At 44.9% G+C, this 27,887-nt stretch overlaps 1 protein-coding gene across 4 annotated transcripts; it reads left to right on the top strand.

Moving 5' to 3' along the window:
• CALCOCO2 (calcium binding and coiled-coil domain 2) lies at nt 1–26,066 on the top strand. 4 transcript variants are annotated; one of them, XM_027625968.1, is made up of 13 exons: nt 1–109; nt 6,586–6,775; nt 12,137–12,239; nt 12,391–12,524; nt 13,540–13,665; nt 16,276–16,364; nt 16,721–16,790; nt 17,410–17,532; nt 17,810–17,896; nt 20,459–20,554; nt 23,308–23,443; nt 24,504–24,532; nt 25,018–26,066. In XM_027625968.1, exons 1-13 carry the CDS (start codon nt 6–8, stop codon nt 25,192–25,194), a joined length of 1,464 nt encoding a protein of 487 aa, XP_027481769.1. In that variant the 5' UTR covers nt 1–5; the 3' UTR covers nt 25,195–26,066. The 4 variants fall into 4 exon arrangements, with proteins under 4 accessions (XP_027481769.1, XP_027481772.1, XP_027481771.1 ...); XM_027625970.2 differs by lacking the exon at nt 1–109 and adding an exon at nt 190–210; XM_027625969.1 differs by lacking the exon at nt 1–109 and adding an exon at nt 3,952–4,055.
• Nucleotides 26,067–27,887: the final 1,821 nt, after the last annotated feature.

Raw genomic sequence — 27,887 nt, 5'->3', positions numbered from 1 at the left:
GGCGTATGGGCGGGACCAGATGGGATCAGCTCTCCCCTGGGTTTTTAGCCCCGCCCCTGTCCCTGTCCCTGCCCTGTTGCTGTTGCGCCGACGCCGGCTGCTACCCCTGGTGAGTCCCTGGACTGAAGGAGGGCAATTAGGGGCAGTTGGGCCTTCGGGTTCCCCAAATTCAGGCTTCCACTCTTCAGAAAGGACCTTGGGCAGGCAGAGGTGCGGCTGGTTTCGGTTTTCACTTCCTTTCATCTTTCCAGGGTGACAGTAAGTGTGAGTGGCGACATGGAGCCCCTGGAGCCCCGTCTGCGGCCTTGGAGGGTTGAGGGGCAGTTTTCTCCCCAGGAGGGCAGAGCTTCAGTGCCTGTGGCCGGGTGGCAGGCTTCTTGAGCAGAAGGAACCCCTCTGACGGGAGTCGGGGTCTTGACGTCACGGCGTCAACCACCCCCCGCCCCCCCTTTTCCTCCTCCCTCTTCCCCCCCCCTCCCCCGCCTCCCGCGCGGGCCGAGATCTTTGGTAGTTCCTTAATCCCTGCCCTTGACCGCATCAGCATCGCTGTTTGCTACGAGGCCGAGGTGGGACTGTGCCCCGTCACCCTAGGCAAGTTACTTTCTCTTTGGGCCTCAGTTTCCCTGTCTTATGAGTAGGCCTGATCCCTAAAGTCTCTTTCCTTCAGATAAAGCCTTCTGTAATTGGACATACTCTAGGCAGAAGAAAGCAACCAGAGCGTAATGACCTGCTTCTTTACCGTTGATCTCCCGAAGCCCCTCCCCACAGCTACCATCAACCCAATTTAATTTAAGGGCTAATGTTCCCCCATTATGATTTCAACCCCTCCCGGGCATGTTAACCTTTTTCTATCACTTGGATTCTTTGCTCCCGATGCAAGCCAACAAGTGGCCATTGCTGGAGCTGAGTAGAATAATACAGATGCTATCTATTGTAACTTACTTCCCCCGTTGCAAAAACCATCTAAAACAGAGGACTTTTAATGTCTTTGTAGATTATGTAGAGTACATAATTAGGGAATATCCAGGTGACTCACTTTCACAGATATTTTCAAAGGGCCTCCACCTGAAACTCTACCTTTTAGCAGATAATGACAGCTGTGGAGTGGAAAGGACCCCAAGAAAGGTGGTGAGAGTTACACAGCACTAACAAGTATTATCTTTCAAGTCAGATAGTACATCTAGGGCTCTTTAAACACTTTGTGCTTGTTGATATAATACCATGGTTCTTTATTTCCTTAGATGAAAAGAAAGATCATTAATATGACCTCTTTCACTTTCTTTTTCTTTCACTTGGGATCATCATTGTAGCTGGAAGGTTTCTTGGAGATTTTCTAGCCTGATCCGTGCATTTTACTGATGAGGATACTGAGGCCTAAAAGGAGGTAGTGCGACTTAGCCAAGATGCCACAGCTAGTTAGTGGCAGAACTAAGACAGGAACCCAGGTCCCTTGGCTCCTAGCCTAGTTCCCTTTCCACTACACTTCAAACCCTGTCACCACTCATGTCACTTCAGGGGTTAGCACAGTCACCCCTTTCAAGGAAAAGTGTACCATCTCAGTTAAATTAAATAGAGGATTAGGACACAGAGTTGAGGCTTTCACACAGTTTCTTCTGGTTGCCTGCATCTCATGTCCCACAACTGTTTTTCTTTCCTTGCCCCATACTGCTGGAGCTGCTGGTGTGGGATATGGCTGAGGGCCTGCTTCGAACAAGTGGGGCAGCCAATCCCAGCAGTTGTTAATGAGGAGTATTACAAGCCTCCTGGAGGTATACAAGTTCTCTAAGGCACTCTGAAAGATTTTAGGTAAAGAACTAGAATGAACTTGGAAATTTTGGATTAGAACAAGGAGCTCAAGAATTTGAAGGCCAGTGACTGTGTGTCTTTGCTTTTGCTCAGGGCCATAGTAGCCACTGTCCAGGTTCTCTAAGGGTAGTTTCGAGCAAGCATCTCTTCCAGGGCCTGGAGGAGTGGGATTCAAATCAGTTCATACATTTTGCTAATGGCTACTAGTTTAAAAAGTTACATAAGCAGGATGAAGGAATTAGATGAAATGCAGTTTGGGGTTTTTTTGCTTATCTTTTGTTTTTACTGTTCCCAAATGAATTGATTTGCATTTCTTTCTTAGCTGTGGGAACATTTGCTTTCCTTTTGTGAACTAATCCAGATAAACTGATAGCCTTTCATTTCTCTAAACATGTGCCCACCAGTATGAAAGGCTAATGTAAAAATGTTGGGCATAACTCTACAGTAGAACTTAAGTTATTTTTAAATAAGATTATTTCTTCTTCATGGTTCAGCACACATGGGGAAAATCTTTAGGAAAGTTGGTGAATTGATTTGGTTGAGTATTTGCATTGTTAGAATCTGAACCAGGAAGCTTTATAATATTTTTAAATTTTTCTGCTAAAAAGCATATCTGTGTACTTTACAGATTCACACAGGGCAGAAGTAGAATTAGCTGTTCCTTTTCTTCAGGAGAACGTAAAAGAATCTCTGCCCTCATGGAACAGTCCTGGGAGTAGTATATTAGGCTTGAAAAGCTCATTAGATGAAAATGTGTCAGGTTTTCTTAGAAGCCAGAAGCCAGTTCAGGGGACTCATTTTAAAACACACGCCTGTTATTGCATACATCCTCTGAGGACCCTAATCCTTTTGGAAACTGAGCTGAAAAAAATCAGAGTCCAAGTAAAGTGCTTCTGACAGTTTGTAGAATCTCTGCATTATATTCCCCTACTCAGTGGTTTGCTTTTAGACATCCCTATTTGTTTTCCCTGCTCACTCCTCGTGTGGCTAGTCTTGGGCATGAGGGTAGGAAGAGGGAATTAGGTGGAGTACCATCCCAGGATTTCTCGGGGGCCAAATTCATCCCACTGCTTTTCCATGACTTCGTAGCTCTCCAGTTTTCTAAATTTAACTTTTGCTCTTTTTTTTTTTAAGATTTTATTTATTTATTTGACAGACACACAGCGAGAGGGGACACAAGCAGGGGGAGTGGGAGAGGGAGTAGCAGGCTTCCTGCGGAGCAGGGAGCCCGATGCGGGGCTCAATCCCAGGACCCTGGGATCATGACCTGAGCCGAAGGCAGACGCTCAACAACTGAGCCCCCCCGGTGCCCCTAACTTTTGCTCTTTTTCTAGCTCGTCTCACTTCCCTCCATGGATATGGTCAGAATTAGAAGCGGATGGTGGGCAGATTCTATAGTGGGAGGAGCTGTTAAAGACGGAGAAGTTGATGCTTAAATCATTCTACTTTTTCCTCCATATCCTCTCTGCCCCCTCCACAAACAGTCCTTTCTGGACCGCTTTGCCAGAAAGGTGATTTCCCCAGCCATTGTCAGAACCCATTTCTCCCGAGGAACCTAATCACTGGGAGGGAGGAAAGGGTTTTAAGGGTCACTGACCTTAAAAATTAATATAGTAGTAGATACCTTCCTTCCGGGAAGAGCTAAATGAGGTAACTCCTTGCTGACCCAGTTCAGATTAGCATGGTTATACTCATGGCCTTTCACCCATGGCCTTTTCTGTCCTCAGCTTTGGTAAAAAGCAGAGAAGCAAGCCATGGCTGTTCTCCACTCTGCCTGCCTCCTCAACCCCTTCCCCAGTCTCCCGCAGAGGAGAGTTTCCTATTTCAAGAACAACTGAATTCCAAATACCTAGAGAGCCACTAGGTGCCCTCTGAGTCATCCCGGGAAGGTGATGAGATCTCTGAAATGGGAGACCTCATGGAGTCTTACATATTTGATAAGCAAGGAACCAAGACTGTTGACTTCCAGATAGATGATCAGGTGTTCAGATGAATGAAAAGAGCTAGTTTCCACTGGCTGTCCCTACTCTCAAGCCTCAACATGAGCTCTTTTGTGTCTTTGTGTGTGTGTGTGCGTGTGCGCGTGCGCACATGTCCTTTCTTCAGTGTTCTGTTTATGAGCTTATAGACTGATTGTTTTTCTAGCAGGAAAGAGGATGTACGAAGCCCTCATACCCTTGGCTGGTCTTGCCTTTCTGAGTAACATCCATTTGCAAAACAGCTTGCCAGAGAGTTTGAGTGTGTAGAAGGTGGGTAATGGAGTGTGAATTTTATGGGTCCTTAAGGAAATCAAATCTGTGCCTTTTGTTTTTTTGGCACCATGCCACTTGAACCAGCTATGCCAGTTGAACCAGCCATACCAAGAATTGACATAGCACTTGGAGATTATCATCTCTTCACCCTATTTTAGAGAAGAGAAAGCTGAGAAACAGCAGCTTCTCTAAGGGTATCCAACAAATTAAGAGCAGGGCTTAAAAAAAGAATTAGCCCCGCGCGGTCATTCACACCATTGTTTACCTACAAAGCCCCTTCCTTTCACTTTTTGATGAATCACATGCATTTCACTTACTCAGTGAATAGTTAATCAGCAATTACTACAGGCTAGGCATTATGTCGTGTATACAGGGGTGATAGTGTTATGAAGTAAAAGAAGAGGGAGTTGGGTACTTAGGTTAATTGAGAGATAGGCCCTGAAGCCACTCTTACCTGAGTGTTCTTTATGATCCAAAGACAACAGATTAAGTCATTTTACAAACTCAGATAAATGCTGCTCCAGGCTGACAGAGGGGATATGCTGGCCTCAGTAAGACTTGAGACCCCTGGAAAAGAAAGGGGTCTGCAAGCTGAGATATCTCCCTGCCCACCCTCCCATAGCATCCAAGAGATCACACAGGCAACAGCGTATATGTGGAACTAGTTCTGACCTAGACTGGAATGAGACGTCCCCCTTCCTCAGAAAAACTGATCTGAGGTTTGAGGTTAAGGATGTGGCAAAACTGTGTCATAAACCAGAAAGCTAATACATTTCCTAGTTCCTTAGCTTAATCCCAAGAATAGACAGTTCAGTGCCACCAAAGTCCCCCTGCCTTCTCTGTGAGAAAATTGACTACTGGAGGAGTTGGAAGAAGAGACCTGGTGGTTTAGCGTTGAAAATAAAACCAGGAAATAAGTAGGGTCAGGCAGGACTAGAAGGGCTGTGTTTTTTTGGTTATTGTATTTATTTTTAAAAATTGAGTTGTATACATTTTTCCAACGTGTTCCAGCAGCCAAAGTTGTAAGGTATCATATAGTAGTCCCCTGTATACAGCTCTCCTTCAGCTGCTGTATACTGCCACCATATTGTTTCCATTTCCCAGTGAAACCCTGGGTTGAGGAGCATGGGCTCACTAAATCTTAGACCCGGGGAGCATTTAGAAGATGGAGCAGGTGACTTTTGAGAGGCAGTAAGTGTCAGATCTCAGCAATTCAAAAGACTCTGATTCTTTTCTATATTGTTTTTACCTCCCAAATAGTTTGCCATGCTTGATCACATTTTATCTGTACCGTGACCTGCAAAGGTGAAATACAGGTTATATCCCCAGTGTTAGAAATAGGGATCCAACTTGCTATCCTCCAAACATGGGCGGCATTTCTCTCTTTCCTCATTGCTTTTATGCATGCCATTCCATTCACCTGGAATTTGCTCACCCCCAAGCCCAAAGGCTCATCTTCCTTGAGGGCTTATCCAGGCTTCTACTCACCTGTCAAAGCTCTTCTTCATTTTCCTAGCCAGTTGCATCTCTCCCGCTTTTGAACCCAAGAGCGTTTTGCACTGATTCCATCCTTCTGTCGGTCACTTGTTTTCTCATCTAACTGCCATATTGCATTGGGACCCTTTCGAGGGCAAAGCCTATGCCAGAAAACAAAACAAAACACCCCACAATATTAAGAAAATCACTAACATCTGGCAAGTCCTTTCTTCTTGCAGACTCTGCTAATACTTTATTCTGTCATTCTACATATTTCTACTTTGTGTGATGCTATGGCAGGTAGTGATTTAAGGCCTGCAGACTTTACATTATTTCAGTTAATGTTCATGGAAAACCAAATGACGTAGGTGTTTTAGTAGCCCCGTTTTACAGGTGAGGGAACAGGCATAGAGCCCGGCTGATTAAGTGAGTTGCCCAAGCTCATGCATCTAATAGGTAGTGGGGCTGGAATTTGAACTTCACCATTCTGGTTTCAGAACCCATGCTTGTCACCGGTGCATGTCAGATAATCTGCTCTCAACCCCACCTTTCTTCCTGCACCCATGCCCAGCTCCTAGCAGAGTGCAAAGACTCGATAATTATAGGATAAATGGAATGAATCGAGAAGCTGAAATCTAGAGAAATTGATATTCAGGAAGTCACAGGACTTGTTGGGATGAAAAATCTAGACTCTAGGTCTTAACCATTCCCAGCTCAGGTTATTTTCCTCGAGGCTGCCTTACTTATTTAAGGCACTTAGAAGAAGTGGAACAAACAAGCTATGAGCAGAGAATAAAGGTATGTGAGGGTGGTGGTGCCTGTGGTGGAGATCAAAGACATTCTTAGAAAGTTCTTATAGCACAGGAAGCTATGAATGCAAAATGGCTCAAAGTGAAACAGAAAGCAAGTTGTATGATCTCAATCCCTGTCAGGCTTTTGCTTTTCCCGACTTGCCTCGAATGGAATGTTCCCTGGGTGAGAGCCCAGAAATCTTCCAACATTTCAAACAGCCCTTTCTGAGCCTTAATAACTATCCCATATCTCGTAACAGGACGCCCACCATGGAAGAGACACTAGAAGATCCCCCCACGTCAGCTGTCTTGCTGGATCATTGTCATTTCTCTCAGGTCATCTTTAACAGCGTGGAGAAGTTCTATGTCCCTGGAGGGGATGTCACATGCTATTATACACTCACCCAGCATTTCATTCCCCGCCGAAAGGATTGGATTGGCATCTTTAGAGTAAGTGGTTAATTTAGTACCAAGTGACTGGGAACTAGAGGTGACTCTTCAATACCTGCGTGTGTGACCGTCTGTGTATTATAAGCATTTTACATCTTGTGTCTGGCCTTTTTTTTTTAAGATTTTATCTATTTATTTGAGAGAAACTATGAATGGCAGGGGGCAGAGGGACAAGCAGACTCCCTGTTGAACAAGGAGCCTGACACAGGGCTCGATCCCAGGACCCTGAGATCATGACCTGAGCCGAAGTCAGACACTTAACTGACTGAGCCACTCAGGAGCCCCACACCTCTTCTTTTTTTTCTGTCTGGCCATTTAAAAAACAATTTTTTTTTTAAGATTTTTATTTATTTGACAGAGAGAGAGTACAAGCAGCGGGAGCAGCAGAGGGAGAGGGAGAAGCAGGCTCTCCGCTGAGCAGGGAGCCCAACACAGGCCTTGATCCCAGGACCCCGGGATCATGACCTGAGCTAAAGGCAGATGCTTAACCGACTGAGCCACCCAGGCACCCCTGGCCAATTTAAAAAATCCTAAACTAGGGGCACCTGGGTGGCTCAGTTGGTTAAGCAACTGCCTTCAGCTCAGGTCATGATCCTGGGGTCCTGAGATCAAGCCCCACATGGGGCTCCTTGCTCAGGAGGGAGCCTATTTCTCCCTTTCCCTCTGCCTGCTGCTCTGCCTGCTTGTGCGCTCTCTCTGTCAAATAAACAAATAATCTTTTAAAAAAATAAAAATAAAATACTAAACTAAACTCCCTGATACTTCCCTACTTCCCCCTTCACACACCTACATGTGCTGTGGGACTCAAGTTTTAATTTAAGTCGCAAGCCAAAATAAGATGGCAAATCATATAGCCCCCAAGTTTTATTATGCTTTCAAAGACCAAATGTAAATGTTTTTAAATTATCCTATTTTGAAATATTCATCTATGAGTTGACTGGGATGAGTGGCCCCTTATGTAATTTCTGTGACCTTAAACATTGCTTTCTTACTTAGAAGAGTGTTTAATTTGTTTTAATATGAGTATTAAATATCTGAAAAGGAGGTCAAGAAGTTACCTGGTTTGACGTCCTGCATGCAGGAAGTTTATTACTGAATAAGTGTGACTTGCTTTGAAAAGATTTCCAGGGATAGAAATTTTCTGAGGTCCCTCAGGGACCTCTCCTAGTTCAAGTACAGAAATGGTACTTTTTTTTAATTATAGTCAACTTATTCTCTGCCTCCCTTTCTCCCCCAATCTGTGTCTCTCTCTGTCCCTCACATCACACACACACACACACACACACACACACCCGTAATGACCGATCTTCCTATTATATCCAGAGACAGAAGATAAAGGTCAAATTTAAGTAATTTACACTGCTGAGTTCCAAGATCAGTGACCTTTGTTTTGACACCTCAGTATGTCATGTGCTTGTTTGCCAATGTTCATCCTGAAATCAGACATCATTCTTTTTTTTATTTAATTTTATTATGTTAGTCACCACACATTACATCATTAGTTTTTGATGTAGTGTTCCATGATTCATTGTTTGCCTGTAACACCCAGTGCTCCATGCAGTACGTGTCCTCCTTAATACCCATCACCAGGCCAACCCATCCCCCCACCCCCCTCCCCTCTAGAACCCTCAGTTTGTTTCTCAGAGTCCATCGTCTCTCATGGTTCGTCAGACGTCATTCTTGACTGCACTGTGGAGGAGCTGGTGCTCATTCACATCCCTCACAGAGTTACTTTTCCTTAATTGTTTGGAATTCTAAGCTAACTGATGGAGCCATGGAAGTTCGTGTTTAGAGGCAGGGATAGCAGGACACCTCCTGAGACTGCAGGATATTGACTCGTTAGACTGAAGGATGTCCTGACACAGAAAACTGACACACTGGAGTATTTCCTATTTTGGAAGATGATTGTTGTTTTTTTCTTCCCCATATGTAGCAAAGCTGTCGAGTAGAATTTTCTACAATGGAGCTGTACCTTCACTGTCCAGGACGATGGCCTCTAGCCACATGTGGGTATTGAGCACTTAAAATGTGGCTAGAATTAATGAAAATTTAATTAATTTAAATGGGCTAGTGGCTATCATTCTGGACAGTGCAGCTACAGATAATTCAAAAAGAGGACAGTTTGAAAACTGCTTATTCATCTTTGAAATGTAATCTGTGGGCTCCTGGGTGGCTCAGTCGGTTAAATGTCTGCCTTTGGCTCAGGTCATGACCCCAGGGTTCTGGGATCGAGTCCTATGTCGGGCTCCCTGCTCAATGGGGAGTCTGCTTCTCCTTCTACCTTTTCCCCCTGCTCGTGATAGCTCACTCTCTCTCTCAAATAAATAAAAGCTTTAAAAAAAAATGAAATGTAACCTATAACTTTTTTTTTCAACACAGTTATATTTCTGTTTTGCCTAGACTGGTTGTATTTTCCAAGGACTTAGCAAATTCCAGTGAGGACTTGACCGTAAACCAAATGAAAATCTTAACGCTTTTTAAAAACAAATGTTTAAAAACATTTTTGAGGGGTGCTTGGGTGGCTCAGTTGGTTAAGCGGCTGCCTTCAGCTCAGGTCATGATCTCTGGGTCCTGGGATCGAGCCCTGCATCGGGCTCCCTGCTCAGTGGGGAGCCTGCTTCTCCCTCTCCCTCTGCCTCTGTGATCTCTCTCTCTCAAATAAATAAATGAAATCTTTAAAAAATATTTTTTGAGAATGCATCTTTGGAATGTCATGTGTATTTCAGAGGTATCCCCATGATTCCATAAAGAAAACCATTAATGCAAAAAATGGCCTCTTATCGTTCATTGTCCATAAAACTGTTGATTCGAATGGCTACCTAGAAGCCTGAAAGAAAGTTTTAAGACTAATAAAGAGAACACAGACTTTTTGAGAACATATGATGTGCAATGTCCTTGAGGTTTTGTGTGTGCATGTGTGTGCCTTCTAACTGAACCTCACAGCACAGCAGTACCCTTAGATAGGGGGTGTTATCTCTTATGCACAGGTGAATAAAATGAATATACTCGAGATGGTGGCTTTCCCAGTGAGTAGATGCTGAACAAGTCTGCGTGATTCCTAAACCTCTGCTTTTTTTCCTATTCTGCTGAATTCATATGAACAACAGATGGTAGAGAGTTGACTATAAAGTGTTATCTTTCATATCTCCCTTGGAAAGCTCATCTGGTGTTCTTGTAGTATAATCTCTCTCTCTCTCTCTCTCTCTCTCTCTCTTTAAAGACTTTATCTATTTTAGAGAGAGAGCGAGCCGGGGGAGGAAGGGGCAGAGGGAGGGAGAGAGTGTCAAGCTGAGTGCAGAGCCCAGTGCAGGGCCCAATCCCACGACCCAGAGATCATGACCTGACCCAAAATCAAGAGTGGGACGCTCAACCCACTTAGCCACCCAGGCACCCCTCTTTTTAATTTTATTTTAAGTAAACTCCACGCCTCACATGGGGCTCGGACTCACAACCCTGAGATCAAGAGTCGTGTGCTCGCAGTGCCTGACTGGCTCAGTCGGTGGAGCTGCGCTACCCTTGATCTCGGGGTTGTGAGTTCAAGCCCCACACTGAGGGTAGAGATCACTTAAAATTTTTTTTTCCTTTTTTCTAATTAAAAAAAAAAAGTCGCATGCTCCATCAACTGAACCATTTGCGGTGCAGTCTCAACCATATTCCTCAGCTCCTCAGCAGTCCTGACACTGGTCCTTCCTGGCACCAAGCAGACGCTTGTGAACTGTTTTTGGGAATGTGCTATATGCTTCATCTTCTCAATATAGCAAAAGCTCCCAGCAATGAGAGAGCCTAAAGTAAGTGGGAGTTGGCTGTCCTGCCTTTAGTGCACAACCCTGTGCTCCATGTTCTTCTTTCCCTGGGCATTTAAATGTTTCCAAGGGCTCCGAGAGGGGACATATGCCACGAGAGGCCCACCCGGGACTACGACTACGCAGGTGGAGGGGCCAAGGCCTGAAATTGCAGGTGGCCAGAAGTTGTTTCCTTGCTCCAAGACTGCTGTAATTCTTAGGCCTTCCCAGATGGTATTTTGGTCACAGTGCATTAAGAAACTCCAGGATGTGAATGAAGACTCCATAAAATTCTTGCTTCCTGTACCACCATAGGCCGCGGTGGCCCTGAGATGCACACAGCAATGGGGTGTGTATTAATGAGACACTAAAACATGCCCTGGTATGTTCTGATGAGCTTTCAGTGTAGCCTTTTCAACCCTGCACTGATTCCTTCGTATATAAAAATGGAATTTATTTTTAGTTCTTTTTCTTCCCACTGGGCTCAGGCAGGGTCAGAATATGGCAATAAATGTAATTTCACTTCTCATTTGCTGAGTGTTCTCCCCTCGAAGACACAATGGCTCCCTTTCTATTCTCTGGTGTGCCCTTATCCTCCAGATACGATTTGAGGCATCTTTTACCCCTCTTCACATTTACTGAGAATATTTTCCACTTAGCCAGCTTTCTGCTCTGAGGCATATTTTATAGTATCCTTATATCATGACTTATTGCATTCAAGACCTGGAGGAGGCCTCTATGACTGCCAGATTGTTGTCAGTATCTGTACCAAAAAGCCTTCATTAAGCATGCATTAAGAAAAACACTGACGTGGGGCACCCGGGTGGCTCAGTCGTTAAGCGTCTGCCTTCGGCTCAGGTCATGGTCCCAGGGTCCTGGGATCGAGCCCCACATCCGGCTGCCTGCTCCACGGGAAGCCTGCTTCTCCCTCTCCCACTCCCCCTGCTTGTGTTCCCTCTCTCCCTGTGTCTCTGTCAAATAAAATCTTAAAAAAAAAAAGAAAAAGAAAAACACGAAAATTCTATAGACTGGACTCTGTTATCTGGGACCTACCTCATAATCTAAGAACCCTTTTGCCCCTCCACATGCACCTGATTCAAAAATGGCATTTTTTTAAATACACAAGTATAACCAGGTCAGTGTGGGTGACAAGACTGGCCTGGACACAGGAGAGGACTGACCCATGGAGACGGCGGGTCAGAAGGGCTTTCTGATTAAGAAGTTCTAAGAACACTGTTGGGAGAAGGTAGCGGGATCAGATTCACAACCCCAGAACTGTCTTCACTGTTTTCCCCAGCCACTCACCGTTCTCTGTCTGATGTGGTGATAGAATTTTTAGAACTCTGGTGCTGGGTGTCAAGGGGTCGGTTTTCATTTCCTTCTGAGCCAGGTATTCTGGACTGTGTGTGTGCCAGTTTCTAGTCGTATCAGACCTCATACCACATATCATAAGGGACTCATTCTATTGTATTTTCAACATAAACAAATAAATAGTAAGTGCATTTTAAGAAGACCTAGCACACATGAGTTTTCCCCTGAGCACTTTCAGATACTGAGTGAGAGCCTTCTGTCATTGCAGGTGGGATGGAAGACAACCCGTGAGTATTACACCTTCATGTGGGTCACTTTGCCCGTTGACCTAAAAAGCGAATCAGCCAAACAGCAGGAAGTCCAGTTCAAAGGTGAGAAAAATCCTAGATCAAAGGTATTTGAAGACAGCAGCTAAGACTAATTCCCTTGAGCTTAAGATTTCTAGGGCAGATAAAAGACTTCCAGATTTTTAGTTTTCTTAATAGACTTTATTTTGGATTAAAAATCATGTTGTGTTTTCAGCTTATTACCTGCCCAAGGATGATGAGTATTACCAGTTCTGCTATGTGGATCAGGATGGTGTGGTCCGGGGAGCAAGTATCCCTTTCCAGTTCCGTCCAGAAAATGAGGAGGACATCCTGGTGGTTACCACTCAGGTCTGTGAACATCTCACCTCAATCCTTTCCTGCCATTAAGAGTAGTAATTTCAGGATAGGGTGGAATTTGGATCAATAAGCCTTTATTGAATGTCTTAACAGATACTCTTGGGAAAAATGTATATAGTACCCATTCAAACCTGCTCAGGAATGACTTAGGAACATTGAAAAGAATCACAACAATAAGTGATTTCTCCTTTCTCTAAAGCTGCTGTAACTCAGTTGGCATTCAGTTTTCCCTTAACTTTTCCAGTTGCTTAATTTTGGGCATCTACACATCTGGTCATCTGCACATCTTACCACGACGGTAAATTTATAAGCTCCTTTGAGGAGGGATACACCAAATGTGCTTTGTGTCTCTCAGTTCGTTTATTTTTTTTAAGATTTTATTTATTCATTAGACAGAGAGTGAGCCACATAAGCAGGGGGAGTGGGAGAGGGAGAAGCAGGCTTCCCGCTGAGCAGGGAGCCCGATGTGGCGCTCGATCCCAGGACCCTGGGAACTTGACCTGAGCGGAAGGCAGATCTTAACCGACTGAGCCACCCAGGCGCCCTATCTCTCATTAGATTCATTCGCTCAGTTATCTCACAGGACATCCTCTTTCCATCCAGCACTCTGGTAGGCAGTGAAGAATCGATTTTATCACCTGCTGTCTTGGCCTCTAGGAGCTAAGTCCATTAGGAAAGACAAAGAGTAGTAAGTGTTTGCAAGAAGAATCTACGTGCAAGATTCTTCTGTCATTCTGCCTTTTAACTCTTTATGGCCTTAATGTTGTTTGTCTTTCTTTCTTGGTAATGACAGGCTCAATGTTGCAGTTATACAGACATACCTACATTACCCCCTTCCCTACATACTGAGGAGGTGATCCCATTCAGGGTACATAGATGTCGCTGTGTGAGTGGGAATCCACCAGACTCTCAGCATCCCAGCCTATGGGAATGTTCCACTAGAGGGACTTGAATATTTATCAAGCTATAAAGGGTCAAATATGAATTCACAGATGCTCTTTCGTAGGGTGAGGTGGAAGAAATTGAGCAGCACAATAAGGAGCTTTGCAAAGAAAACCAGGAGCTGAAGGACAGCTGTGTCAGCCTCCAGAAGCAGAACTCAGACATGCAGGCTGAGCTCCACAAGAAGGAGGTATGGCTGCTAGTTAAACATGAACCTGAAAACAAACGAAAAACATGAAGCTGGAGTACAGAGGTCAGAATTGGATGGTGTCTCTTATCCAGCACCACCTTCTGTTTTGCTTGTGATCTTACTCTCTTATACTAATATCTTTGAATAGGCACAGTGTTAAAAGTTTTATATGGATTACTTTATTTAAACTTTGGAATAGGTACTATTATTACCCCGATTTTGCAGATGAGTAAACCTGAGGCTTAGGTACATAATCTCTCATACAGCTAATCCGTGATGGAGCCAGGATTCAAACCCAGGCAGTCTGACTGCTTCTTCCTACTTTATGTAGAATGTAATCTATTTGCTCTGATTAGCTAGAATGTGGACATTGAGAGAGTAGCGAGTATAAAAGCAAGGTTTCAGGTTACCCAAACTCTTTGTTACTTCTCTTTTGAAACATCCTTCCAATCAGTGGATAGTAAATGAGAGTTGATAATGCAAGGAGCTAAAGAGGAGAGTCTTCTCTAAGGACTATAAACTAATTACACTGAGGTCATACTTTAGAAGTTCCAGAACATGCAAACCTTGGCAGTCACCATCTGTAGAGCCCCTGATCTACAGGTGAGCAAACTGAGGCCCAGAGGAGAGAGGAAGCGGTCAGTTTAGTGACCACACTAGGTTAGGACCCACTTCTCTTGACTCCCAGACAGCTTGTTCTTTATACATTGCTGTCACACAAACGCCTTTGATGTCCTCAGCCCTGGGCTGGTAGAGAAGTGTGGGTGACAGGTCCAGGCTACAGATCTGGCCTACTCCAGGCAGTGAGATAACAAACAGAGGTGGCAGAGGTGTAATTCAGTCTGTCTGTCAGGAACCGGTGTCCTGGCCAGGAGCCCTACAGCTCACCTGCCAGGTTCTAGCCAAGGAATCAGAGGGTCTGGCTTCTTGGGTTAGCTCTCCTACCAACTAGCTACTAGTTGTCATGATAACACAAGCCAGTATTTATTCAGCACCTACTATGTACACTGTAAGTGAGGCACTGTAATTAAGCAGATCGCTTCACTTAATCCTTACAACCACCTAGCAGCTCAGAGAGGTTGGGTTAACGACTTGCTCAATGTCACAACAGTTCATGACTTTGAAAGGAGCTTGGATTTGAGCTCAGATTTTTTTGATGTTAAAACCCATGTTTTTTAGGAATTAAAAATTAAAAACAATAAAAATGGGCAGGAAAACCCATGTGTTTTAGAGCCGGGACCATACAATGGTTAAGAACCCCATCTTTGGAGTCACACAGACTGGTTCTCCCACTTATTATTTGATGAAGCAGGGGAAATTTCTTAACATCTCTGAACTTCAGTTTCCCTCTCTATAAAAGAGAGATTGATAGTACTTGTTTTCTGAAAGAGAGACTAGTACACCCATGTTCATAATAGCATCTTTCACAACAGCCAAAGGGTGGAGGCAGCCCAAGTGTCCAGTGACAGATAGATGGATAGACATGGTTTAGCGTGTAGATTATTATTCAGCTTTAAAAAGGAAAGAAATTCTGACACAGGCTACAGAATGGATGAACATTGAGGACATTAGCCGGGTAAAATGGGTCGGACACAGAGAAACAAATAGCATGTGATCCCACTGATGAGGTACCTGGAGTAGCCAACTTCTTAGAGACAGAGAGTAGAGGAGTGGTTGCTGGGAGTGGGGGCACCGGTGGGGGGAACAGGGAGTCAGTGTTTTCATGGTTGTGTGCAAAATGAAAATAGTTCTGTGAGTGGATGTGGTGCCGGTTGTACAACGATGTGAATGTACTTAATGCCACTGAACTGTAGGCTTAAAAATGATTAAGAGGGAAAATTTGATGTATGGATTCCTACAGTTTTTTAAAAATTATTTTTTAAAAGATAATAAATTTGTCAATCTTGGAGCTAAAAGCAGGGAGTTGTTATTGATGGACAAGGTTGGCTTCAGTGCAGAATGAAGTTGGGAAAGAAAAACCAAATGTGTAGCCCCAGTACGGGGGCCACTGGCCACCCGTGGCTCTTGAACACTGGCAACATGGCGTCTTGTGATATGCTGTAAGCGTAAAGGATATATCGCATTTTGAAGACTTAATATGAAAAAAATTAAAGTATTTCCTTCTTACTTACATATTGAAGCAATATTTTAGATATATTGAGTTAAATGTACCATTAGTAAAATTAAGTGTATCTGTTTCTTTTTAATTTTTTAAATGTGGCTCCTAAACTTGAATTACATATGCGGTGTTCGTGAATTTATGGGACAGCACCTTTCAAAGAGAAAAGCCACTTTATTTCATTCGCTGCTGTGTCTGCAGTGAAGGAACAGTGCCTCATAGGCACTCATTAAATATTTGCTTAATGAGTTAATGGACAAAAACAAGCTCTGGTGGGAGAGAAATTAAGGTGAATGCATTTCGTGGAGAGAACAGATTAAGAACATTCTAATCTGGAAACCCCTTTACTTGGATATTTCATTCACTGTTGTGTCATGACATATAATAAGTGCCTGACATGTAGTAAACAGCTCAGTAAATATTTGTCGGCTAGCTGAGATACTAAAACTTGTCTTAGAAATGGTCTGTTCCTTTGACGTCTCAATCTGCAGGAGGAGCTAGAAACTTTAAAGAGCACCAATAAGAAATTGGAACAGCAAGTGAAGGCGCAGAAGGACCACTGGGAGACAGAGCTGCTTCAGTGAGTGTGATTCTCAGATGGGAGGAACTGCTGTGTTACAGACACCTCGGGGCAGGGTGAGATTAGATCTGCAGAACTCGTTAGAAAACAGTGTTCCTCTTTTGGCAGTGATAGGTATGATTCTAGGTTGGAGCTTTAGTATCCAAGTGGTAAGGCGAAGTAACGGGAATTCAAGTATTAGCGTGAAGTGTCGAATACCTGCAGTTTGAGGTCAGGAAGCTGAAACAGGAGTGAACAAGAATGGATTTTAAACTAATTGCACAGCCTAGGGTCACGGCAGCCTTAAGTCATCGAAGGCCTGGGGCATCTGACCCAGAATCAGCGTCTTTTTCACTTAGTCCTCTTCACCTCCACAGACTGAAAGAACAAAACCAAAAGATGTCCTCAGAAAATGAGAAGATGGGAGTCCGAGTGGATCAGCTCCAGGTAGGTAATTCCAAATCTTTGCCAAAGTGCATTGTCTTACCCTGGCCATCACTCCTCCGTGGCGGCCCGGAGAGAGAGAGATGCATTTCACTGTAGCGAGTGCCCCAGTGGACCTTTCAAAGCATCAGACTAAATGTTCACGGAGTTTTCTATTCTTGACCCTCCCCACACACACTGTTAACTTTTATAGTCCCAGTCCACAAGGAACTGAATAATTTATTCAGTCTATATTTATCATGAACTCTTAAGATGGAGGACTGTCAGCTCTACCAGTGCTTTTCAAACTTTTTGCTTTTAGCTACAAAATCTTTTCAAGCAAAGTCTTTCTCAAAAGCCTAGAATGAAAAAAAAAAGTCTAGAATGTAAAGCAGATAACAGCTGAATCACTCTTGGTTTCTAAGCTATGCCTTAAAGAGTGGTTTGTTGACTTTTCCTCAGTTGAGTCTTAGACACAGGGAGTGACGGAGAGCGGAAAAGTGGGCGTTCTAGGGATATTTGGCAGTTGGGATTTGCCAAGGAGCGCACACTTCTGTGTGTTAGTGCACATTAAACAGCACTGTTCCTGTTCAGTTTTCTTTCTTTTATATCATATTGGCTATATTCACTGTTTTTGCTTTAGGCCCAGCTGTCAACTCAAGAGAAAGAAATGGAGAAGCTTGTGCAGGGAGACCAAGATAAGACAGAACAGCTGGAGCATCTGAAAAAGGAAAATAGCCAGCTCCTTCTCACTTTGACACAACAGGTAGAGTCACGGACGGACCCAACGTTTTTGGGCCTTTGCGAGAAAATATATACATAGTTCTTTGTGTCCTCTGTCATATACGGCTGTTGCCAGCTGTGGGAAGGGTCTCAGAGGAAGCCATCTGAGATGAGGGATCTCGTGGCTCTTCTCGGAAGTAGTAAGGGGAGACTTGCTTCTCTGTCCGCCGGCTGCTTGCCCATGGGCTCAGCAGGCCCTCCCCCAGTGCGTGTGTGCCTTTTTTTGCCCAGCAGTGGTACCGACATCTGTTTCTGTACAGGGGCAGCACCAGAAGAAGCTGGAGCAGACAGTAGAGCAGATGAAGGAGGAAGAAATGACGGCCGTGAAGAAGCAACGGGAGTTAACGGCACGTCTGTCTTTGGACGGCTTTGTGGGAGGGAGCCTGCGCGCAGGAAGGGACAGGGCCTCTTTCCAGGGGACGGAAAGGCTAAAAAAGGCAGAGGAGAATAGTGTTTACCGTTGGACATCTAACAAGATGTCCCAGAGGGACAGAGAATTTGTCATCTACAAAACATTTAGGAGAGGTGGCCGTTTCTACGGTGTGATGAATGGCAGAGGGATATTTAAAGAGCTTCATGACAGATTTTCGTCAATAGAGCCTTGAGTCAAGAATCACCCAGAGTCACCCCCTACCCCCTTCTCATCATGGGGGCAGACACATGAAGGATTATAAAGTCAAGCTCTTTGGTTAGAAAATATTACAGCCGTCAAAATTTTTGTTATAGTTAATGTAATATTAGCAATTATCATTTTAAATTATTCTGAGCTATAGTAATATAGTAATGAAAGCCCAACTGACTGATAAATTCCTAGAATAGATTGTTGGAAAAGAGGCCTCGTGGTGATGACGGCTACCAGGAAGCCCATTATCTGAATTGCTATAAGGGTATGAGAAACCCCGGTGTCTGGAGGATGTCCAACTGTTGGGATTTTAAGTCATATCGTCTCTGCAGTGTATGCGGTATCGTTCACTCAGCCATTATTCAATCAACTAGCAGAGTACCAACCATATGGAAGCTACTAGACACTTTAGCATGATAAAGAGGAGAAGGAAGTTAGAAAAGCTGCCGCTCACAGGTTAAGGTTAGCCCAGAGAAATGTCTCATTTGGCCTAGAGGGTGTTTTTCAAAACTTGAACTGGCTACCAATAATTAAAAATGGAAACATTTTCCATTTAAAAAAAAAAAATGTATTTCTAGCCTCTTGAAAACTTGGAGGCTCTGGCAGCACGGAGCCTGCATCCCCACCCAGCAGCGACACCCGGGCTGGGTGGTTCCTGCTCCCTCTGCCCCACGCCTCCAGCCTCCACTGGCCGGTGGCCTTCAGCTCCTTCTCAGCAACGTCACTGTCCCGGCCCCCCGCCAGCACATTGGAGCTTGTGGCCTCTGCTGTGGCCACACTGTTTTAAATAAGCTATAGCCCTTCAAAGGTTTGAACCTCCTTGTGGCAGGTAGGGGTTTCCTGGGTTTTCGTGGCATATTTTTCAAGACCCAGGGGCTTAATTCTTTCTTCCTCACATACGCAAAGGGCCCCTAACTACGAGGGACTGTGTGTCTTATACTTCAGGCGCCTAGGAACAAGAAAACAGCAGTGGAGAAGCAGTTAGTACAAGAGGTGGAGCGCCTGAAGGCAAAGGTAGAGGCCGGGAAAGCCTGTTTCTTAGAGAAGTACAAAGAATGTCAACGACTCCACAGACAGATCAGGCAACTCAGGGCCACTGCACAACTGGTAGGTGACAGAGCTCAGGGGCCCAGGAAGCCAGGGGTGTGAAGGTCTATGGTTCCTAGACCAAGCCCAGAGGACTGCCCCCCCCTTGTTAAAGAGAAACATTTCTTTCTGCTAAAAAGAGGAGGGATGGAGTGTGCGGCCAGAAACCAGTCTGGGGGTCCCCGGAAGTAGTGGCCCCAGTCTAGCCGCGGGTCTCAGGGAAGGTTTTGTAACCATTGAGCAGGTTTCTGTGCAGACTCAGATAGCCCTTTCTTATTTCTGCCTTTTGAGGAAGTGAAGCAGGACCAGAAGAGCCAACAAGAGCCACTGGGGATGGGGAGCCGGGAGCCTGCAGTGAGCCCTGTCATCGGGTAGCCCCTCTCGAGTTACTACCTCAGGGTCGGCTAGAAGCGCACAGCGGTTTGGGCACCAGCGTTCAAATAAAAAATCTCGGGAAAAAAAAAACAAAAAACACAACTAGTAGGATTAGCTTAAGTGTTTCTGTGAGGTATGTGCACGTGTCTGTCTGTAGGTAGGAGATGGGAAGCACGGAAGCATGCCTACCAGTGTGGGGTTTATGAAATTAGGTCAGCCCGTCACACCGGGACGCCCAACACCTCAGTCCGGGTTCCCTGTAGCCTTGGATAAATGCCTTCCAGGGTTCCTTCTTCCTCAGTGTTCCTTGAGTGCAGATGCCTGTCCTCACTGAGGGCGTCACATCGACCTAAGTGCCTCACACTCCTTGAGTGCAGATGCCTGTCCTCACTGAGGGCGTCACATCGACCTAAGTGCCTCACACTACATCGAGTGAGATGTTTATTCAAGACAAAGATGCTTGTTTCCATGGTTGGGTGCAGTTAAAACAGGGCTCCACTTATCCCTAATTCTGATAAGTCAGCCTTGGGGCTTTTCCCAAGCTTATGACTTTTCCTCTCTTTGGTCACTTATACTACCAGCTAAACCAAAAGAAAACGGCATCTCGATGCCAGGGCAGGCCTTCAGGCATTTTATTAAATCATTTCCCTGTTAAGTCAGCATCGCCTCCACCATACGTCCTCTGCACCCCAGCTGCCTCCTCCCCCACCTCAGTCCCCCCCACCACTTTGGGAATCCAGATCCTCTACAGGCCCTTGTGGTACCCCACCTTGGATCCAGATGACAATATGTGATCCTAATCCCAATTGTTTTTTGTTATTGACAGGACGAGAACTCTGGTCTGTCAAAAACACTGAATGAGAACAAGATTATATGTAATGTTCTGCAGAGAGAGAAAGAGAGATTGGAAAGAGAAAATGATGTAAGTGTATACAACAGGCTAGAAACTCCAAGGTGTTTTGTTTAAAGATTTATTTATTTATTTATTTATTTATTTATTTATTTATTTGAGAGAGAACGAGCTTGTGGTGGGGAGGAGCAGAGGGAGAGGGAAAGAGGGAATCTCAAGAGGACTCCGTGCTGAGCGCGGAACCAAACGCAGGGCTCCGTGCCACTAGCCTGAGATCATGACCTGAGCTGAAATCAAGTCGGCCACTTCACTGACTGAGCCACCCAGGCACCCCTGGAAACCCCAAGGTTTTAAGAAGGAGCAGGGTGACCCAGAGATGTGGTGATTAACAAGTTAAATAAAAGAGCCCTTTCTGGGACAATGGGTGAGACCATTGCTCCTACGAGTAAATTTAATCTGGTTTCCTCATCTACCACGAACCCTCTCTTGGTTCTATAACTGAAACTTGTTTGCCATGGCAATAGTCAACTTGAAAGGAACAGCCTTGATGAAGATCTAACTTAATTCATTTTGCTTTTAACTTCACACCTATTGTATTGTCTTTGGAGAATAATATCCTACATCATTTTTAGGCTAGCTAAGGGACCCATTTCCTTCAGCACAACTTTTTCCTTTTCTTCTGCTGCCAAACCATGGCAGTAGTGACAGTCTGTGCCAGGGCTGGACCCATGGTAGGCTCCTAATAAAATGCTCTGCATTAATTCACTCACTCATTCATTCATCCAATCAATATTTGTTTTCTGCTGTGGGTTAGACACAAGCTATTCTTGGTTGACTGAGGATGATGGCAGCAAATAAAGAAGCTTCACTTGGGGGCACCTGGTTGGCTCAGTTGGAGAAGCATGCGACTCGATCTCGGGGGTTGTGAGTTCAAGCCCCATATTGGGTGTAGAGATTATTAAAAACAATAAATAAAAACTTTTTTAGGAGCACCTGGGTGGCTCAGTTGGTTAAACCGCTGCCTTCGGCTCAGGTCATGATCCCAGGGTCCTGGGATCGAGCCCCACATCAGGCTCCCTGCTCATGCAGGAAGTCTGCTTCTCCCTCTGCCTGCCACTCCCCCTGCTTGTGCTCTCTCCCTCTCTCTCTCTTGCTATCTCTCTCTGTGTGTCAAATAAATAAATAAAATCTTAAAAAAAAAAAACTTTTTTACAAAGCTGTACTTAAAGGCACTTTCCTGCTCTTGCATCAAAGTTAGGTGTCCATGCACTCTGGCTTGTGCTCCTAGATCTACACCTGCCATGGTTCTCCATCTCTCCCCTCTCTGTAACCCTTCCTGGCTGTGCCTCCAAGTGATCATCTCTAGCTTTGATTATGTCATTTATTACAATGCCTTTCAGGACTGTAGGGACCTTAGGGGTCTGTTTCGGGCCCTGTCTTCCTCATCCTCATCCTCCGATTTAGATAAACAGAGCTTGACTTTGAAATCTCGATTTTCTGGTATAGTCTGACAGGGCGGTGAGAGGGAGGGAAGATATACACAATTTGCAACAGGGAGGAAACGATCTGATAATTGAAAGCTTTGTTAAGAGCTATAGTAAAGCCCTCTTAAGATGTGAAGGGGCACAGGTGCCTGGGGGGCTCAGTCGCTGAGCAGCTGCCTTCAGCTCAGGTCATGGTCCCAGGGTCCTGGGATCGAGCCCCGTGTTGGGCTCCCTGCTCGGCGGGAAGCCTGCTTCTCCCTCTCCCACTCCCCCTGCTTGTGTTCCCTCTCTCGCTGTGTCTCTCCCTGTCAAATAAATAAATAAATCTTTTAAAAAAAGATGTGAAGGGGCAGTTTACTTTTTTTTCTAAGAACTTTTTAAATGCTATCTGTTCTCCTTGTAACTTATTCTCTCTTATTCTTTCCCTCATTCCCTCTCTCTCTTCCTTCCTCCTTTCACTCTCTCTGTTGGTATATCCATTTGAAAGGATAAAACGTGAAGAAGGGGAAATTGTAGGGGCGCCTGGGTGACTCAGTCGTTAAGCATCTGCCTTAGGCTCAGGTCATGATCCCACGGTCCTGGGATCGAGCCCCGCATCAGGCTCCCTGCTCCGCGGGAAGCCTGCTTCTCCCTCTCCCACTCCCCCTGCTTGTGTTCCCTCTCTCGCCGTATCTCTCTCTGTCAAATAAATAAAATCTTTTAAAAAAAGATGTGGGGGGCGACTTGGTTTAAGCGTCTGCCTTCGGCTCAGGTCATGATCCCAGCGTCCTGGGATCGAGTCCCGCATCGGGGCTCCCTGCTCCACGGGAAGCCTGCTTCTCCCTTTCTCACTCCCCCTGCTTGTGTTCCCTCTCTCGCTGTGTCTCCCTCTGTCAAATAAATAAATAAAAAATCTTAATTAAAAAAAAGGGGGAAATTGTATCAGATGAATATTCACATTGTGTAAGAAAATTGTTCTAGGAAGGAAAGACTAAAAGAAGCATTTTGCTCTCAATAATTTGCAACAGCTTCAACCTTAATATAGCTCCCGCCCCCCTCATATATGCATACAACGTTTGTACCCCACTTCAGTTGGTATGTATGTAGAGACTTAAAATTCTTTTTTGTATTAATCTAAACAAAATTCAGTATACATTTAAATTCAGGCATAAAGAACTCAGATCTTCTGCGTGTGGAGGTTGTGCTTCCCCTAGAAGAATTACGATTTGTCAGTTCCTGGGATTCTCCACCCCCACATTGTTCATTGAGAACCACCCCTAATGGGCATCCCCTAGCCAGTTGCTTGTGGTCAATTCTTTGCTGTCGTCTTCCAACATGTCTCTCTAAACGTTCTCTCCATAGCTTTTGAAGAGGGAGAACAGCAGATTGCTGAGTTACATGGGTCTGGATTTTGACTCTTTGCCCTATCAAGCACCTACTTCAGATCAAGGAGGTGCCGGACAAAACCCAGGACTTGTCTTTGGAAACCCATATTCTGGTAAGACAACTGCCATTTGAGCTAGAAGGCCCTTGCCTGCATCCCTTTCCCCCACTACATTTTTTTTTCTTTTTTTGGCCTGAGATGCTAATTAAGGCCAGTCTCATTGTTAAGACTTGCTGGGCAGAAGCCGAGGACCCAATAGAAAGATTGCCAGGCGAGCAGTGTTAATTGAGAAATAAATCTGAATCTAGAAGACGCAAATCAGATCATTCGCCTAGAGGCAGCAGACACAAATTGAGTCCCGTGGCTCTATTCCAAATATATAAATCAGAGAAATGTGTCTATGTAGAAGATATACACATACAAAGCTGAGGAAGCTAATTAAGTTGGAAATGGAAGCGTAAAAGGTGGGGTATGCCGCCCAGGAATGGGCAGTTATGGTAGCCACCCCGATGACGTGACCAAGGGTAGCGGGAACGTGCCCCACAGAGACCCCGGGGCGGTTTGGAGGACAGGAAATGGGGATGAAAACCAGTCTTGTCACTCAAGGACAGAGGGTCAGATTGTTCTTGCCAGGGACAAAGGAACAGGGAACTTTTCCTCTTTGGTCTCCAAAAGTGATAGAAGACCTCGTTTCCTTTTCTTGGACAGTTTAAAGCAGTCGTGTTCTCTTAAGAGTCACAATCAAATCTTTACAGCAGTCAGGGGTACACATTTATTTTCTCCTTAAAAATATTTTTCAGCATTTCATTTAAAAATACCTGTTTGCATGGCTTCAGTCTTAAAATCTGTTCTCAAATTGCTTTCTTATTAAATCGTGACTGTTTTAATTAAAATCTCATTTTCCCCATACTGAAAAGAGGTTTGTTTTTTTCTGATTCTATAGCATAAACATGACTATCGAAAATGCCACTTCATTATTTTTTCCTCTTTTCCCTTTATCATTGACCTAGATCCCCTCTGTCAGCAGTTAATGGTACGTCGGAGAGCGAAAGAGTCAAAGGCAGCGGGGAGAAAGGGAAGGGAGGGAGTTACAGAAACCAGCTGCTAGATCATAGCTGGAGAATCCAGGGATGGTATTTCTTTCATTGAATGAAATCTTTTTTATGATCCTCAGGTATCCAGGAAAGTTCGGCCCCGAGCCTGGTAAGTATAAAATCCTTGAGGAAAGTCCCTTCCTGCTCCAGTTATGGGAGAACCATAGGGAGACTGGTTCATTTTGATAAGTCCAGAAGTCAGCTGGATCAGTTGGGTCAAACCCGAAGCTGAGGGAGCCCATTGAGGTGCGGAGAAGAAAGCAGAGTTCGCCCATCAGCTTTCTGCTGTAGACCTCCCCCTGTGAGCTGAGTTTGGTACCAGAACTAGGCAGCCAGCCCCACAAGGTATGTCCAGTGCCCATTCTGCTGAAAGCTCTCTGAGTACTTTAACAATAGTAGGTCCTTTCAATCCTGGGGTAGAGAAAGCCTCAGTGAGTGTCTCCAGATGTGACTTTGTTCATCCATCCTCTACTTCTTGAGCACCTCCCATGGGCCAAGCATTATGCTCCGTGCTGAGGGTATAAGAGAACAGGACACATGGCCTCTGCCACACACAGCTTCCATCTGTACTGACATCTCTGCTCTTCCTCCCAGCTCGCCATGAAGAGATGCCCCACCTGCAAATCTGACTTTGCTGATGGCATTTTCGATCACACCTTGGAGCAGCAGCACATGCAGACCCTTTGTTTGAATTGTCCAGTTTGTGACAAGACCTTCCCAGCAAAAGAGAAGCAGATCTTTGAAGACCATGTGTTCTGCCACACTCTCTAAGTGTCCCAGCCTCCTGGATCTATACTGTACATCGATTTTTATAGAGTAGAACCTATAGCTTCTACTTAGAGCTATGACCCACGATCCTGCCTAACATGAAATTACTAGGGATTTAGTCAGTCCTGTTGCCCTCAGGTTGGAGTCCTGTCGATTATCTGCAGAATAGTGGTGAGGGCTGTTACTTCCATCCTTGTGGGTTACTACCTTTTAAATCACATAACTAGCTGCGTCATCCTCGCCTCTGGTGCCCACTCTTCTGAGGGTCTCCAGTACAAGGGCCCTGGGCTGCAACTGAGCTGGCCCTTCATTCACAACAGGCTTGACTTGAGTACTAAGTGATTCGTCTTCCGAGTTGTCCCAGTGCCCTTCAAGGTCATGCCTTGAGTGTATTCGGAGTCGGTTCTCAGTCCTAACCCTGCAGCTGGTGATTGAGTAGAGGTTGAGAATTTCTTCCTCCTCCTCCTCAGGTCTCTCTCCCACTGTTTGCATTAAACTAGCCACAAATACCACCGCAGAGAACTCTGACATCCAACTGGGATGCCAAAGGTTTCTCATCTTGATTTCTCAGCTCCCAGCAGAAGCATCTTATTCCTGAACCATGGACACAAAATATTTCAGTCACAGAAAGCCTTCTTTCTCTCTGGATACCTCTGTTTGGCATTTTCTACTCTTTGATCTTTCCTATGCACATAACCTTTATTGTAAGTCCTTTCTTAATGATTAGTAGGACTTGTTAGAAACTGGGCCTGCAACTTTCTGAGCAGGTGAGTTTGAATATGGATAAGTCAGAATAATGAGAACTATTGTTAATCTCTTTAATACTGAAAATAAAGTCGTCCTATTTCGGGGACACTGGTCATTTTAAATTGGGTCATTTGACTTTCAGGTCCTTTGTTTTAAGCTTCTGAGAAAAGGGGAACCAACAGGCTTGTGGGAATTGTAGAGCCCTCCAGTCGATTTCACTTGTCTTAACTAGTCAACAAGAGTGTCCTGGCAGTTCTCTGGAGATGGAGAGGAAGGGGGTGGAGCATTAGTTTAAGCAATCTGGAGCCCTGGCTTCTTGCTTCTTCCATGCACTTTGTGAAAGTGGTCAGTGTACATTTGGGAACCCTTTGTGAACTAGGTTCACTTCCCTCCATCCAGATCTGCCTATGAATGATAAAGCAATTCCATTTTCTCACCACCACCCCCTACTCTTGCCCCGCTCCCCTGCCCCTGCCTCGGGACTGAACAAATGGAAATGACTCTCAGGCAGTCAACCAGTTGGTCACTATAGAGACTTCTACAAAAACTTCTGAATGATGTAAAACATGATGTCACAAATAAGGTTGAGTCAACTTCCTTCTGGGGTTTTCCCTGTTACACCCTAGACTAGCTGTCTAGTATTGTCCTGGTCATGGCTCCTTGTCTTTATTTCTCCTTTGATAAAATGAAGATGAAACTACACTCCTCCTGGGACGCCTAGGTGGCTCAGTCGGTTAAATGTTCGACTCTTGATTTCAGCTCAGGTCATGATCTCAGGGTCCTGAGATCAAGCCCCACTTTGGGCTCCGTGCTCAGTGGGGCGTCTGCTTGGAGATTTTCTCCCTCTGCCCCTTCCCCTGCGCTCACTCTTTGTTTCTCAAATAAATAAAACCTTTGAAAAGAAAAGAAAAGAAAAACTATACTCCTCCTCCCGTACCACGATTTCAAGGAGATGTCTCTTGGTCTCAAGCCTTTTGCCCCTTAAGAGTCATGTGACATTAAGACTAACTCCAGTACAGAAACATAATGAGGAGATGGTACCACTGTTTTCCTGGCAGATCCCCTCCCTCTCTGCAGAATTTCTGCTGCTCCCCAGATTGTTCCAGTGAAGAAGTGCAGTTTCATTTATTTTGTACTCGTAAGCCCTTAATTAAGCACGTGAATGGAGAAGCGCAGTGGCGCACATAATCCAAATCAGTGAATACCATTTTCTGGTGAATTACCCACCCCTTTGCCCCCACTACCCCGAGGGTTACCGCGATTATCAACAGCAGCAGGGGCCCTTCCACAGGCTTGGTTAAAAAACCCAAGTGTTAATGATCCTTTTTGCTGGATGTAAAACAAAGCATCTTTAACCACTGTTCATTATCCCCAGCTGCTCTTACCAAGGCTTTGAAGGGGAAATTCTGCTCCAGGCAGCTCCTAGAGAAAGGAAACAATCATTCTTCTATAATCCACTGCTCACCCCAGCCTTTCCCCTCTAACCTCCCTGTACCCACACATGTTACAGCTATAAAATACCTGCGGGAAGGAGCAGGAGTTTCTGGGAGCAAACAGTACGTATGCCTAAACTGGATTTTATCATCTTTGTGCTTATGCAACAAGCTTTCCTTCCTAATTCACTTCTTGGTCTAATATTAAAATGTTTTTGCATTACTTAACACTTAATTGATGGGCGGGGGGAGGGGAAGTCACTTGGTCACGTGTGTGTGTGTGTGTGTGTGTGTGTGTGTGTGAAAGAGAGAGAGAGAGAGAGAGAGGCAAGAGGAAGCGAATTAAAATCAGAAAAGTGAGAGTTGGCAAGATATTCCATAAACCTGGGCCCCCCAGAACACCTGTGGCTTTAGCACTTTTCCTTGGTCTTGCTAAAAATCAGGATGACATGAAACGGCCTTGATGTTTCAGTATCTTTCCCCTCTGATTCCGGTGGCAGTGGCGAGCTCAGCTCT

Source organism: Zalophus californianus, chromosome 16 (assembly GCF_009762305.2).
Source record: "Zalophus californianus isolate mZalCal1 chromosome 16, mZalCal1.pri.v2, whole genome shotgun sequence".
Taxonomy (NCBI): domain Eukaryota; kingdom Metazoa; phylum Chordata; class Mammalia; order Carnivora; family Otariidae; genus Zalophus; species Zalophus californianus.
Note: the sequence above shows the minus strand (reverse complement) of the source record. Positions and strands in the feature narration are given on the sequence as shown.